This window comes from Heliangelus exortis, chromosome 8, assembly GCF_036169615.1.
Source record: "Heliangelus exortis chromosome 8, bHelExo1.hap1, whole genome shotgun sequence".
Taxonomy (NCBI): Eukaryota; Metazoa; Chordata; class Aves; order Apodiformes; family Trochilidae; genus Heliangelus; species Heliangelus exortis.
In genome coordinates, this window is record NC_092429.1 from 26,313,913 (window position 1) to 26,330,322 (window position 16,410).

General features: G+C 48.0%; 1 protein-coding gene across 3 annotated transcripts in view; it reads right to left on the minus strand.

The window, feature by feature from the left end:
- COP1 (COP1 E3 ubiquitin ligase) overlaps nt 1–3,444 on the minus strand; it is a 120,084-nt gene extending 116,640 nt beyond the window's left edge. For 2 of the 3 annotated variants that reach the window (XM_071751146.1, XM_071751145.1), the window contains exon 1: nt 2,966–3,444. In XM_071751146.1, coding sequence (XP_071607247.1) covers nt 2,966–3,354 — 389 coding nt within the window. In that variant the 5' untranslated portion in view covers nt 3,355–3,444. Of the gene's footprint in view, nt 1–2,434; nt 2,661–2,965 lie in introns of those variants that run through there. The other variant, XM_071751147.1, reaches the window with a different exon arrangement.
- Nucleotides 3,445–16,410: the final 12,966 nt, after the last annotated feature.

A 16,410-nucleotide genomic window follows, 5' to 3' on the forward strand; every position in this document is an offset into this window, starting at 1 on the left:
CATGGGAGTAAAGAACTTTTTAAAAAACCATGACACTGCAAGCTCAACTTTAAACATGGCACACACAGCCCTTCCCACAGCTAAGTTTGTTGGGTTTGTTACCTGTCCAGGTCAATATGCAACATCCTCTCTTCCATCCTCTCAAAAACAAGCCCTGGTATGAAGCAGCCACTGTAGAGACAGCCTGCACTAGGATCCCCTCCATCCAGGAAGCAAAGCAGATGGATAGGAACCAGTTTTGGAGAGGTTTAATCAGCTCCTAACTGGGAGGGTTACTGCAAGGTGGAGGGAAAATCACGAGCAGTTATGTTGCTGGATAGGAGAGAATCCTCTGATGAAAATCCTCTGATCCCCTCAGGTACTCTCCAGGCAACTGGGAATTGGCCTGGCTGCCGAGGCAGCACAACCTACCATTAAATTCCACATCCTGCAGCAAGAGAAACAAAGTTTCCTATCCCATACCAGCCATTCATAGGTCAGACTTACTTACCTTCCTGGTCTACAGTTACACATTTCCAGGCAGAAGTTGATAGATCCCACCAACACTACACACTTGGAAAAAATCTCCAGAGGGAACACTTGCTAAACATTTCACAACCCTGCCTAGCAATGTCAGCCAATGCTTATGCTAAATCCAAGGCCTTGCACTGCTGAGATGGCATTTTCAGAACATAGGCAGGGAGGCTGCATGCATTGTTTACAGGATTTCCACTTGCACCTTGGTGTTTGAAACTCACCCAAACTTCTTTACTCTTTGCCACCCTCAGTCTGGTACCAGCAGACACACAATGGAGTTCATAGTTGTAACTAACTGCTAAGCAACACACAAACCATGTTCAGAAAAATGATCAAGCATCCTCTGCAGCTGAAAGCATCTTGAAAGTGTCCTTATGGAAAAAAAAAATGGTATATGGAAAAAAAAAAGGCATATGGAGAAGTTCTGCTTCTCAGACCAAGATATCCAAAGCTTGTTTAAAGTAATTATTTAAATACACACACACTGGCCACCTTTGAGATTGCTCAAAACTCCAGAGTTGCCCAGAGGAATTAATTTCTGTGCTAAAGGTATTTGAAACTCAAAAAAAAAAAAAAAAAAAAAAAAAAAAAAAAAGGAATGTTATGATTTGAAGCAGTTGTTAATATAAGCAACAAGCCCTACAGACCACAGATAGACAAAGCAGTAAAGAAAGCAGATAAGTTAACTATAATAATTGTCTGGTTTTAAAGCTTTTGAACTGCACTTCAATGACTCACGCAGATCTTATAAATACCAAGTGGGACAAGAAAAGACATTTTGCCCTGGTTACTACTCCATTTTTTTCCACTTCTCACTTGTTCAGCCAGCAGCACCCCCCACTGATGAGAAAATGGTTAATTACATGTTCTCCTTCAAGCTTACCTGCAGAATAAAACCCAGGAAACAGCTTTTTGTACTGTCTTAAAATACCTCAACTGGTTTTGTTACAAGTGCAATTTCCCTTCAAACACCCTCATTTTTACAACAGATAACAAAAGAAGGGGCAGTCACTCACAATTGAGTTGCCCTTCCTGACCAGCAGCAACACAGCCATCTCCTCCACCAAGTGCCCTTAAATCCACCTGACACAGCCTTTCAGCCAGAGCAAGATACCAGCAGATTACAGATAACCTCTCAACCCAATTCTGCTACTGAGTGAACAACCATTTGAAGTGTTAAGTAGCAATTTATTATTGCTTATTACTAGTAAGAAGTAGCAACTGTTTTTCCTGCCACCAACTTTTTAGCAATCATGCTCTCACTTGAGGAGCAAAGATATTTCCTATACACTCTGCTAGACAGTTTACAAAGCTGTAAAATCAAGACTACAGGTTTTCAAGACCATGTTCTATGGAATTGCCAAACATCCAACCTTTACTTGCAACTCAGAGCTGTCACACAGTCATTTGGAAGATGTACCCCACTACCCTTCCACTTTTTTTTTGTTTATACTATTTCTATTTGATAGATGTTTTCCCTACAACTCAAGTTTCTTCCCATTATCTCCTCACTCTCAGATGTGAGCACTTACCCTACTGTCTATCCATATTTTAGTGCATCCAACCAGCTACAAAAAGAAAAAAAAAAAAAAAAAAAATCAAACCTACTCCTTATGTTGGGAGGTTTGAAATGCATTAGCAATGGACTTACTTTAAAACTACAAATTGCCAGCAATTCTCAAACTACACATTGCAGAGGGCCTCACTCCACCACTTCTGATGAAACAGTATTTCCAGCTACAAGCTGCAGCTTCAGCCAGCCATTAGAAGGAGGCCATCTGAACAGTTTCAAGACAGATTTTTCCTCCTCTCATCGTCGGCACTTCCCACTCATCTGGTTTGAAGTGCCAGACTAACACAAACCTTACTGCTGGGTCAAGCCAGACAACCTTTCCCAGCAAGGGAGGCAAGCTCACACCTCCTCCCATCAACCATCCTGAGATTCCTCAGATGCCTCATCCTCAGGAGCACAAAATCCTCCGCTGATTCCTCTTCGAGAGGTGGGAGCAGAGCAGCCTGAGGGCTCGGATGGATGAGGTGACCCCTCCGGAGCCTGCCCAGGAGAACAGGACGTCCGATTGCCATGTCAGCACGCTACGAGGAAACACCTCGGGGGTGCTACTCCTTTCCGATAAGTCGAGACCGCTCCGGAACTGTGCCCCAGGAGGAACCTGCTAGGAATAACCTGATTTGGCTTGAAAACAGAGAAGTTGAAGGCAACGCTGCAACAAAGGGCCCGAAAGCAAGCAGACACCCACCGGGAGAAAAGGGGGGGGAGGGGGAAAACCCCGAAGCCGTAACCTCCCCCGGGACAGGGAGACGAACCAAAGGCTCTTGGCCCTCTGCGAGCCCCCGAGGTGGTGGTGGTGGTGGTGCCGCCGGCTGCTTCTCCTCCTCCCGGCGTTTCACACCCCCGGCGACTCCCGCTATCACGATAGATGGCACTCACCAGACGAAGTCGTTGCTCTTGTCCTCGTAGGAGTTAATGAGCCCGTTGCAGAGTGGGGTGAGCAGCGGCCTCTTCCTGCTGCTGCTGCTGCCGCCGCCGCCGGCCGCGCCGCTCCCACCGCCTCCCGCCGAGGAGCCGCCACCGGGCCTCGCCGCCGCCGCCAGCCGGGCCATCCCAGCGCCGGAACCCGACACGGCCGCAGCCACCAGCACAGGCCGCGCTGCAGCACCGCCCGAAGAGGACGAGCCCGGAGCCATGGCCGCCGAAGAGGAAGAGGAGAAGGAGGAGGAGGAAGACGAGGAGGAAGAGGAGGCCGGCGTGGCGGTGGTGGCGGAGGTGGCGGCGGGCGGCGCGGCGGGGTGCGGCGGAGGCTGGCGGCTGCCCGACATGCCGAGGCCGGGCCGGGCCGAGTGGGGCCGACGGCGGAGCGGCCTCAGCGCATCACCGCGCCGGGAGGGGGAGGGGGAGTGGGGGACGATAAAGTTGGTTCAAAGTAAAGGAGAGCGGGGGTGGGGAGGAGCGGGGAGAGAAGAAGAAAAAAAAAAAAAAAAAAAAAAAGAAAGAGAAAAAGAAAAAAATAAATAAATAAAAAGAAGAATACCCCACACGACAAAACACACCCGCCCGCGCGTCCTGAGCCCGGCGCTTGTTCAAGCTTTATTGACAGGCGGACAACCCCGCCGCGCATGCGCGGGGCGGTACCGGGCTCCCTGCAGGGCGGGGCCGGGCTGACCCGGGGTGGGGGGTTCGGTCCGACCTCATCAGCATACCCGGGTTGTGTGTGAGTGTGAGGGGGGAAGGCTGCGGGGAAGGGTGCCGGGGTGTCCCTCAGAGGGTTAGGCTGAGGCCGGCTCCCTCGGGAGCGGGAAGGCTGCAGGGTTTTCCTCAGAGACCCTCCCTGGCCACCCGCAGCCCTCAGTGCTGCAGAGGAGTCCCGTGGAGATGCGGGACTGGAATGGGTCTCACTGGGTGCTGTCGCCTGTGTGTACCCCCAAGAGCTGCCTCTGCCTGCTGTGAGCTTTACCCGGCGTGTTGTCCAGCCCCATTTAACTGTAATGAGTGAAAATGAGTTTTTTCTGGGCTTGATCCAGGCCGCTTTGCTGCCTGGGCAGGTAGGAATGTCACCAACCAGGCCTGCAGGGTGTTCCTGTTTCCATACAGGAGCCCCTGTTTTACAGAACCAAAGGCAGACTGCTTTCTGCATAAGTTAATGAATAAAGTGTTACTGAAGGATATCCCAAAGGTATTTTGGGGAATGTTGCCTCCAGACCCAGGATTTTGCAAGCCAAACTGGAGGGTTTGTGAGACACTTGCCAGCCTCTCAGCTTGACCAGAAGCATCACAGAGAGACAACTCTTGTTTCCCTTAATTTCTCTCCCAACTTCTTACAGTCATTTGCCACCCATTTTTTGTTGAATAACTGTATTGTCTGTAGTCAGCTTTCCCTCTTTAGGGTTAAAGAGGCAGCTGGTGAAACTCCAGGGCATTCCCTGAGGATGTTAATCCTAAACCCAGGTACGGGAAAACACCCAGAGAGATCAGCTCTGCAGCCCTGCTCCCAGTGCAGGCAGGGGAAGAGCCTTCAAGCAGCTGTAAAACCAGTATGGCAACTGGTAAAACTTGTCTGAGAGAAAAAAAAGAGGTGGCTTCAGGTAGGCAGTGTTAGTCAAGAGACCTCTCTGGCATGCAGCAAGGTGGCAGGGATGCAGGATGACAGATGTCCCAAAGAGACACGGAAACAGAGCTCTTGATTTGCTCAGGGGTGATGCTGTACATGGAACGCTCCCTCTTCACCTGTGCTGGAATACCTTAAGGTGTTTGTCTCTGGGTATTTATCCCCTAATGTTGAAAAAAAAAAAAAAAACAAAAAAACCCTAAGACAGTCAACAAAACAATCAGCTTCTCTTTGAGATCCTTGTCAGCAGTCTTAACCTCTACAAGCTGACATCTGCCATAACAGTCACTCACACGATGTAACACTTTGTTGCTGTTACTAAAAAGTTTCCCTTTTTATAGTTTCTGGGGTTCTTTTTGGTGTTTTCTTTTAGTTTGTTGTTTGTATCGGGGTTTTTTCAGCCACTGTGTTTTCCTGCTTTCTACAAATAGCCTATAGACTGGCAGGTCTCAGGACTAACTCCATAAAGACATTGAAAAACATCACTTTCCTCTGGTTTCACTTAGAACAAAAGTGCCCAAATACCTTTCTTTGAGCCTCACTCTTGATGTCTGGGTGCATTATTTCCTATTGCGAAGGGAAAGGGAAGCATATAGACTTTTAGGTTTCTAAGGGAAGCAGAAAGTAGCAGTAAGCAGTCGTATTGTCAGGTAGGATGTCTGCATGCTTCATGCATCCTGGCCTGCTGACTGGTCCTTGAAAAGCCTTGCTAGTCTTTGATTCCATTACTGACTGTGCTTTAGGGAGGAAAGATGACACGGGTAAAAGCTACCAAAGATCAAATATATGCCCACTTGTATGTAACCAGGCCTCACAACAACCCCTCCACCCACAGGCCTGGCAGGGAGCATGCCACCCAGCACCTTCAGCACTTGAGAGCTGACTCCCTAATACTTGAGCTTTAGGATGTCCTTAAGAGCTTTTGAAAGCCCTTGAAGTGAAGACCTCCTCTTCACTGCCCTGATACATACTGAACAGCTTTTGACCTCAGCAGGCATTGCTTTCCTGGTGTTTCCTTGCATTACCAGTTCTAACATCAATGTACATCATTCAAGGTGCTTACTTCCCAGAGATAACTCTGCATTTTAACAGGATAAAGCACATGGATAAGGTCTTCTGGTTTTAAAGTTCACCCCAGCTGGAGCAATGTCACATCAGCAATCTTCCAGTTCTTGTGAACACAAAATGAGCTCTAAGAATTAATTTGCTACAGTCCAAGTATCAACAGTGCTGCTATTAGTCTCAGGGTTAAGGATCCAAAAGAAAAGCATGAGGGATCAGCTGTAAGAGGTTTTTCTCTGTCCCCTCCAGCCCCATGCCTAATGCTTGCATCACCTCAGGACTGGGATCCTGTACTGAAGATCTGCTTTGGGTTCAGGACAGAGGGGACAGTCCTAATGGGGGGATACCCCCACTGTTGTGTTATATACTCTTCCCAGGGTCCTGCTCAGGTTCAAACCTGCCCCCCAAGGATTGCTTGTGTTTTCTCACTTGAATCTGGCTATTGCCCTCATGTCTCCTCTTCAAGAAGATATTTTATCCCTCTGTCTTCAAAGGCACACGGAGCACAGCAAGGCAAGCACCTCCTACCCGGTAAACACAAGTCATTCCCAACTGTCCTGAAAATAAACATCCCAGTTGCTCTGGGATAAGCTTTAGCGATCACTTTATGCAAAGAAAGTGCTATTTCTGACAGACATACAATTTGGAAGAGTGGCTGTAGGAATGTGCTCTTACTTTTCTATATTTTTCATCCTCCAGAGACATCACTGATGGTGTCCCAAAGGGCAAAGTAACAATTTTGATCCTGTGCAAGGAGGGGTGACACATTAACCCTGACATTTAAGGAAGGAACAGACAAGTACTGTCAATAGAGGAATGAACCTTAATAGCATTATAAGTTCTGATCTTCTGGGCTCATGAATCCTACTTATTCTAATCGTGCATTTGTAACTTCTATGACTGCATCTCCATTTACCTGTTGCAGCTTTGATGCCCAGTAGTAGCACAGCCACAGAAATCATTAAGGACAATCTACATGAATCACCACGCTAGGAGACTGCAATTTCTTCCATGAAGAGCAACACATGGGCCAGGTGTTTGGGGAAAGTGACAGTCACCTCCCGGGCTCTGGTCCTGACTGCTGGCAGCTCACGAAAATTACTTCTGTTTCTGAGCCTATTGCCACCATCTAATTTCCACTGGGTCTGTTACTTTGTTCAGAAGCAGAGCAAGCCTTGCTGGGAACTGCTACCCTGGCTTGGGAATTGCTGCCCCAGAGGTCATTAGAGAGCTTTATTAATAATCATTGCATTCACCTCCCAGCTACCCAGTGTCAGAAATGCCATTTCTCCCATTTTGTAGCTGAGAAAAAGGAAGCACAGACAGATTAATCACCTGGCTACAGAGTCAATGGGAAGTCTTAATACTCCATAAATCTGAAAATCAGGCTGGCAGCAACTCCTCTGAAAGCCAACAAACACCAAAACTATCCAGAAGACCCAGGCACTACCCATGGGGTAGGCTACCTCCCCTCTATACTGGGGGAATGCACTTTATGGCTGTGTTTTGGCAGAGAGGAAGGAGCTAATTGTTTTTACAGCAACTCAGGTGTGTGTCTGGTCATCACCTGATGCTTGACTGTGAAAGAATATTTAGTTATTAAAATATACAACTGAGTTAACTCAGGCTGCTATGGGTAAGAGTACAGCAGGAACTGTACTGGAGTGTGTTCATTGTTTTGGTTTTTTCTTTTTAATTTCTTTTCTAGTTCAGTAGGGGAGAAGCAAGTAATGCTGGGAGGGAGGGTGTTTAATGACATCTGTTATAGTCAAGATTATCCATCCTTATTAAAAAGATTTTTTCAATGCTTTTTAACAACAGCTTTGCCATCCCCAGATGCAATTTTATTCATCACCTCCAAGTTGGTGAAGAGATTTTGAGCAAAAGTCGTTTAACCATTTTAAGAAATGAAGAAGCAGAAAAAAACAATTACAAAAAAAACCCCCAGAAAACATTTACTGCTGTGTTTAAAAAGCACTAATCTTTTAAAACAAGAAAAACTCAAGGTTACCTGGTAAAGATGTCATCACTGAAACTACATCATTCAGGTCTTCTAAAGAGGCATCTGATTTCATTGAAATGAAATGAGGTTGAAGTCACTGACATACTGTATCCAGGCACTATAGAGAATGGAAGAGAAATGGAACTTTAGTTTCAAAGTGTGTTCACTGAAGCAAAGCTACAGAGGAACCTGAGAGTTTCTGAACTACACAAGCAGAAATACTCCATTAGCTGCTCAGATTTATGAAACTTGCTTCACAGGGGGGGAAAAGATGCCATCTTGTTATTAAACCCCACACTGTTACTCATGTGCCTGGGGGCAGAGTGAAGGTTCCCTTATGCCACGTCCTTTTGCTCTGGGAGTTTTTGACCTTGTATTCAGAGAAGGCTTTCTAGGCAATAAATCACTGCACCTTCTGCTCAGTGTAAGCAGTGCCAGTACCAGTTCCTCTCTCACAGCTCAGCCCATCCTTGGTTTCTACAACCCCAGCTCAGTTCTGAGATGCTGCAGCACTACCAGTGTGTAGTCGGAAATGAAGCGTCACAAGGATCAGTAGCTCGATGTCGAGTAGAGATGCAAGAGCTAATGGTGAGCTTGGTCAGTGGAACCAACCTCAACCAGACTAGCCCCAACTCCGCTCAGGAAATGAGCTGCTGAGTTCCACCCAGGCCCACCTTTTATTGGCCCCAGGTCTTTGGGCATGCCCAGTGGGGCCAGCCCTAACTGGGCACAGGTGGGACTGGGCATCAGCCCGGCTCATCGTCCTGAGATTCTCGGCACCTGTGTCCTACACCAGTGCTTGCTGCTCCTCATGCAGCACAGCAGCAAGGCTCAGCTCTTCCTTATCCTAAGCACATGGTCCCCTTCACACCCCTCCAAATCTGGCCAAACTCAGCCCCTGCTGTCCCTCCCACACTCTGTTCATACTCCAGGCCTAAATGGTCAAGCTCATTCCTTATGTAACTGTACTGATCATTTTAATAAAAATGATTTTGACATCTCCGTTCTGGGTGATTTCTCTCCCACAAAATGTGATTGACGTTAATGTAGTCTATGTGACCTTATAATGTGGAACAGGTTGCTCAGAGTTCTGTCCCTGGAAATGTTCAAGGGCCAGGTTGGATGTGGCTCCAAAGACATCATTGACAGTGTCCCAAAGGGCAAAGTAACAACTGGAAGGGATCTTAAAGGTCACTTAGTTCTAAGCCCCCCTGCCATGGGCAGGGATACCTCCCACATGACCAGGATTCTACAAGCCCCAGTCCTCCTCCATCCCCCATATGAAGAAGATCAAGGACCCAATAGCTCTGTCACTGTTGAATACCCTAGTGTGATCTTCAGCAGAGAAAAAGGGGACAGGCAGGATAAAGAGGAGGGGAAAACATGTGAATCTCTGCCCCACATACAGCATCATCCTGCTGCCAGGAGCCTGAATCCACCAAAAAGCCTTTATTGCTTGGAGCAGCCTCACCTGAGACCTCCACCCACACACCTGGACAGTGGCCCAGGTGATATATTTAAGGTCAGATCAGGGACTCTCCCCTTCTTGGGGATGTGGTACAATAGCCCCTATCCTACATCCTAGGCTCTGCATGGACCTGGTATGTAGGTGGGATTCAGTTCTGCCTCATTTCCTGTTGCCCCTGGAGGGGTCCTCAATGGACCCAGGACCTGACTCTGTTGCTGTGTCTGGGATCATCAATGGACTCTGTTACCTGCTCTGCTCAGGCTTCACCTGTGCTGGGGTCACCCTGGGTTATTGGCCTGTCCCCCAGCAATGGGCAGCCCTCTAGCCCTTGCATTAGCAGCTGCAGAGGTGGCTGTGCCCTGCCAGCTTCCCCAGCCTGTTTGATTTTTGCTAAGCTGGATGAATGGCAGGGGCACAGCAGACAGTATTACAAGGAACACCCCAAAAGAGTCAGCTGCTCCTTTTGGATAAGCTGATAGATGGCTGGCAGTAATGCCTTCATATTCCTTGGTTCCTTTTTGATCGTAGCAATTTTTAAGCAGCATTTTGTGGCCTTCTTGCCCCTGTTGAGCTGCTGCAGTATCCCTGCTCTGCCCCTGTCCTGATGGCTCTGCTTGAGGCAGGTCACAGCTTAGGCTGTCATGGCCAAAGGAGAAACTGCTCTCACTGGGTCAACTTTCAGCTGAGGACCCCTTCGTGGCAGCAGCAGTCTGAAACACTTCGTTAGCATCAGGGGGATCTCATTTGAAAGGGTTACACCCTGGGAGAGTGAACAGTGCTGGGAGAGACCTTCTCAATACCAGCTCTTGCCATCAGAGGGCAACCTCAGCCCAGGTGAAGCTGATGGGCACCCTGCTGCTGCCCAGTCCCAGCTCTGCCAGGGCTGCTGCTGGCAGGCAATGACAAAGGAAAGGGAAGAAATTTATCCTCTGTCCCTCTCGCAGGGGATAAAGAAAACTTCCCATCTCTGCGTGCTGCCAGGAAGGGCTCGGCTCCCTGGTTCCCCCGAGAGCAAGCCTCACACTGCCCAGCCTGGAGTGAGTAGCAAGGATGATGCTGTCTGCTCTAATTCAGCTCAGTTTTATACAGCAGAAATTCCCAGAAAGCAGCAGGTTTGTATATCCACATCCAAATACAATATAACTTTTCCCACCCTCTCCTCCTCCAGGGAAATGGTATTTATAGCTGAGAATAGGCTTTCAACAGCACGTGGAAATGTTGTGCTGGCTGGTCCTTGCTTTCTGTCTAGCATCCTGTGGCTCTCCAGAGCCATCAGTGAGTGCAGCTGCACAGTCCCAGAAAAAAACAGTGGCATTAAAGAAACTCCTATGGGAGTAGTGGTCCTCAAATGCTTCAGTTGCATTCTAGAGGATCAAAGAAATCTGCTCTATTCTACTGCAGTTCTGATGTCTCCCAGGAGCCCCACATGTTGGCATGTGGTGCCTCTTGCCAGCCCAAGACCCTCCACGCTTCTCAGGGTATTTGGTAAGGATTTACACTTTGCCAGCTCCCCCCGTTGCCTCTTCCAATGAATCCCAGTCTTAATCCACACCCAGCCCTATTTGCCCAGAGTCTTCCTTGAAAGAGCCTGGCACTGAGGAGCTTTTCAGAATGAAATAATGAACCAGACACTTTCCCGGTGACTCTCTTTGTTTTTACAGCCCTGGGTCTCCCCTGGGGACAGAGAGCCCTTTGTCCTCCATGGAGTCCCCTTACAAAAGGGGGCTTGTGAACAGAGCATCCTCCCCTTGGGTACCACATCAAACTGAGTTACTTTTCCCACCTGCCCTCCTGGGCACAGCCAGGAAAAAAAAACCCTTCTGCACACAGAGCCAGGAGCTTTAACCTTGGAGTGGCATGGATGGAGGATTGCTCAGTGCCTTCTTGCTGCCCGCCCTTTGCCTATCTGAAGGGTAAGCAAAGGGTTAACCTGGCTGTCATCTTGTCCCCTGCCCAGCTGATATTTGGAGCAAAGCCACATTTCATTATCTAGATGGCCAATAATTGAATAAACTATGCAGTGCGAGTGAATTTAAAACCAAGACAGAAACTCTCCCCACCAGAAGTCGATACGTTTTCTCCAGCAGGGATTTTTGTCTGGAATTAATGCTGCAGCTGCTTCTCCCAGGGGATGAGGAGGTGCTTGTGAGCTGTCAATTTTACCTGATATGGGGCTTCAAATTTAGGTCTCTGTGTGCACAAAGGGTATTCCTGTCTGTGTTCCCTGCAAAGGGTGAAATCCAGGGCTTATGGCCTCAAATGGTCTTAAAACTGTCATTTCTTAAGTAATTTGCTGAGGGTTTGGTGTTTTCTAGGATTCTTGTCCAGGTAGCACAGGGAAAGAAAGGCAGTGGGTTACACACACTGCTCAGGTGCCTGACTCTGCTGAGCTTACTGTGTGGATGGAAGAAGGCAGTGGGATGTAGCTAATAAACATCACAGTAATTACATATTGGATACTCCTCATATACCCTTGCAACAAATCACTTACTTTTCAGGTGGAAAATTCACTGACACTTAATATATGAAGCCACTGTGGACCTCAAGAATGCTATCTCCTGCAAAGCTGAGACTGGTGATTTATTGAGCTATTTAAAATACATTTGCTTCGGTCCTTCTTTGTACTCACTTTTCACAGATATTCAAAAAGTGCCTCTGCATCTGGGAACCAGCAGCGTTTTGGCACATGTTCATTTTGCAGAGAGGGGCATTCACCCCAGAAATGTGGTCCTAGGATTTCATGGCCATGCAGTGAGTAGACAGGAATGTGCCATGCAATCCATGCCCTGTCAGAAATACACAAAGTTCATGTTTCAAACTTCACTGAGCAAAATAATTGCACGGAGCTGTTTACCATCAGTCTTCTCAGTGCATGTTATTAATAGGAGAGATGGAGTGAATAATTAGGACTAATGACTAAATTAGAGAAAGTTGTCATCTATTTGTGAATGGTTTGCAGAAGGAGGCAGTGTTCAGCAATTAAACTGATAGGCAAAAAATTATTCATTCTTCTTTGCAAATTTACTCCACGTTATGGCAATACAGAACCACCCACATCTGGCCCAGTGCTGAGGCTTCAGGTTGTGGAATGTGATTGCCAGAGGTTCTGGCCCACTGGGCTTCCTTACCAGGTTTTGTAGCTGGACATCTTTAGGAAAGCAGAGTCATTCATTTAAAGTCTAAATGGTTTGGATTGGAAAGGACCTTCAGGATCAAATAGTCCAGTCCCCTGCCCCAGACTGGGACACCTTTGGGTTGCTCAAAGCCCCATCCAGCCTGGCTTGGAACATATCCATAGAGGGGACACCCACAAATTCTCTGGGCAATCAGTTCCAGTCTTTTGGCACCTTCTTTGTAAAAATAAAAATCTTCAATATATCTTCCTCTCTTCTAGTTTAAAGACACTTCTCTTTTCATAGAAGAAGTGTTCCAGCCCTGGGGATGTTTTGGTGACCCTTTGTCAGGTCCATGTCTGCCTTGTGAACTCCAGAGCTCGAAGCAGCATTCCAGGAAGGGTTTCAGGAGAGGGGAAGCAGCAGTTCCCTGGATCTGCTGGTCATGCTGATGGTGATGCACCCAGAACATGACTGCTTTGATGGGCTTCAAGTGCACATTGCTCATGTCTAATTTGTCCCTCAATAATATCACTAAGTCCTTAGGGCTGCTCTCAACCAGTTCGCCTGAGTTTGGATTCCTGGTTTGTATGCTGACAATCAGTTTATGGAGCTGGAAGAAACTTGAGTGTTTTTACCTGCCTCAGAAACACTGAAAACTTATTGTCTGAGTATTGAAAAACCAGCAAGGTTGGAGAGAGCAGGGGGCTGGGGCAGCTGTCCAAGAGCAGACAAAGAAGAGGAAGATACAGAAACAGGCTCCAAGTGCACCTCAGTCCCTTGAGGACAAAGCAAGAATTAGTTTGAACTGCAGAAAAAAAAGGTAAGAAGACCTGTGGAAACCCCTTTCTGCCAGGGAAAAAATGTGAAGCAGTAGGGGAGTCCCCTTTGCTGGCAGGAGGATCCAACCTTGCTGCTAAAGCAGCTGTGGGGGGAAATGCCATCTGAGGTTTGCCCCTTGAACTGGGATGCTATGCTGGTTCCTTTTCTGCCAGTTTGTTGAAAGTGCTTTGTCCTTCCTCATGCAGCAGCTGTGGAAAGTGATGTGTGGAAGTGGATCTTGGAGAAGGTTTTGGAAAGCAGGGGAGACATCCAAATGGTGGGCACTGAGGGGTGGGATTCACTGGAGCTTCAGCCACTCAAAAGCCAGTTGTTGCATCAAAAGCTGTTGTCCAAGACAGCCAAAATACTGAAAAAAATAACTGTCTGAGAGTGATTAATTCCACCTAAGACAGTTGACTCAGGTACCTGGGATAAATCAATCTCTGGACTGAACTCTTGGTCATCTCTTCACTCCCCAGAGAATAATATATAAGTATAATGTGCTTGCTTCAGATAATGAAGCAAATGAAGCAATCTTCCAGATATCTGATGTAAGGAGAGGTGAATTTAACCTGAGCATTACAGGGATTTCCCCTGAAACCACCCAGGTGAGGTCAGGTACCCAGGGAGCTGGTGAATCTGCAAATAAACTCTCTAGACTGCCCCAGCTGACTGATGTCCACACACCAACCCTCATGCACAGGTCCTTTCCAACCCTCTTCTGCCCCCCAAACCATTTTTTCTCCAGTCTGATTCTCACCAAGGCTGGGAAACTGCTGCAAAAGTTCATCCCACAGAAGTTGACTTCAGACATTTCAATCCGTTCCTTTCCAGGCAGGAACCGTGTCCTCAACGTGCTTGCTATCCCAAGAACTCTTGAGCCAATTTATTTGCTGTTGGGAAAGCCTGCCAGTGCATTGGAGGCTGAGGGAATTCTGTGGAACACGTTCAGCAAGCAAATGATTGATTCATCATCGTCGGTGGCGAAGAGACGATTCCAGGAATTCTGTGTGAGCCAAAGTGAAGCCTGAAGGAGCCAGGAAAAAGGCACCCTGGATTTAGGGTCATCAGCCAGCCCAGGGAAATGCAGGGAGGCCCTGGTACAGGAAAGTTGAACCTGTAGTGTATGCTGCAGCCTAAGTAACCTCCTGTAACGTCAACAGAGATAAAATGAAACATGAGGTCAAGATTTTGGATAAGAATGGTTTATGGCCTGGAGGCTTACGTGGATGAGAAGGTTGGGGAAAAGAGCTGGGGTGTTTGATACTGAGGAATCTAATCAAGGAGCTCCTGCGTAAGCCACTGTGTGAATCAGGGCATAATTCAGGGTAATGGACACTTCTGAGTAATTCCTGACCTATTGGTAGACGATTCATGCAGCCAGGCAACATCCATCACTGACATTTTTCCTCACAGAGGTCATCTTGGGAGGCTCATGGGTGGCTCCACCTGAGAAGGGTTCATGGAGGTAGAAGCTGGGGACATCCAGGATCCCTTGGGGTTCATGGAGGGAGACGCTGGGGACATCCAGGATCCCTTGGGGTTCATGGAGGGAGAAGCTGGGGACAGCCAGGATCCCTTGGGGTTCATGGAGGGAGATGCTGGGGACATCCAGGATCCCTTGGGGTTCATGGAAGGAGAAGCTGGGGACAGCCAGGATCCCTTGGGGTTCATGGAGGGAGAAACTGGGGACAGCCGGGATCCCCTGATGCCCCCTTGCGGCAGTGCTGGTCCCTCATGCACCAGCAGCCCCAGGGGAAACTTCAGTTTTTTCAAACTGTTCTTGAGAAAAAAGGGATCAAGGCGTGGGGGGCATTACTGTAGACCCTGCATCCAGTCCCTGCTCCACCACACAGCTCCTGTCTAATCTTGTTTAACCTGCTTTATAACCTCCTTGTCTACCTGAAACACCAGTGGGTGTCTGCTTTCAGCTCCCAACGTGGACTGCAAGATCCATCAGCTACATTCTCATGTTCACCAGGAGTCATCATAGAAAGTGAGGGCTTGGAAGGGACCCCAAAAGATCACCAAGTCCAACCCCCCTGACAGAGCAGGGTCACCAACACCAGGTCACATAGGAACACATCCAGGTGGGTTTTGAATGTCTCCAGGGAAGGAGACTCCACAAGTGACAGTGTTGTGACACAGACAACACCATGAAACAGAAAAAGCCTAGCTTGGAGCCCTAAAACTCAGAGTCAAAGTATAATATTCAAAATCTAGGGAAAAAAAAACAAGCTCCATCATGTCTGGTGACTACAAAACAACCAGTTTGACAGTAGCTAAATAACAACTGGAAAAAAATACTTGCCTCAGTCACACACTGATGCTACGGCTGTACCTGTAGTAGGGCTGTGTTTTGCCATGATGTATCTGAGATATCGCAGCAGATAGGGAAAGGTTGGAGCCAAATATCATCAAAACCCTGTTTGACAGTGAATCTGCAGAGTCTTTTGAGCTCACCATACTTGTACGTCATGTAGCAGATGAGTCCAGGCAGTGCCAGATGACCCAGGATGTGAGTGAGCCCCGGGGAGATGTGCTCCAGCTGTTCCACCTGGCGGTAAGACACAAAGGGGAGTGTGAAGCCCCAGGCTGCTGGCACAGGGGGTAGGAAGGGAGTGTTATGGGGTGACATGGCTGGGGTGACACTTGGAGCACCAGCAAAGAGGTGAGGGACAATAAGAGCTTCCTGAAAGCCTCATCAGAAGGTGTGCACTGCCTCCAGATGCACAGGGAAATCTGCTCCAAAGCCAGCCATCTGTGGGACTGGTGATTCGCCAGAAAGTCTTAAAAAAATTAAAATATTCCAAGTACAGCTGGAACCAGAATCTATAAAGACTCAACAGGGAGAAAGAGTGTCTTCACTGTGTTTGCATGATCAGCATGATCAGGCCTGGAGATGCTAGAATGAGGAAGAAAAAGAAATCTTCTTTGCCATGGAAAGTGAAGGAGAGAAAGGCAGCATGTTGGGTTCTTGCTGGAGTTTGGCAGGGGCATTGCTAATGTCAGGATCTTGCAGGAGGTGTACAAGGACTTGCAGGCATCCTGCTCACCCTTTCCTGCAAGATGCATCAGCACAGCCCCCAAACCAGGGTGCTGACACCCATCAAGCTCTCAGACACCTTTTCTGCAAGGGGATGAAGCATCTTGCTTTCCCCCAAAGGGCTCACACCTGGCCTCAGAGATGGGGAGCAGCTCTGAGCAGTACAAAGCTCCCCATGCTCACCCCAGAACGTCAACAGAGCCCCAGCTTCTGTGCTACTTTCCCAATTTTTATGTATTGTTTGAAGCATCTTTGGA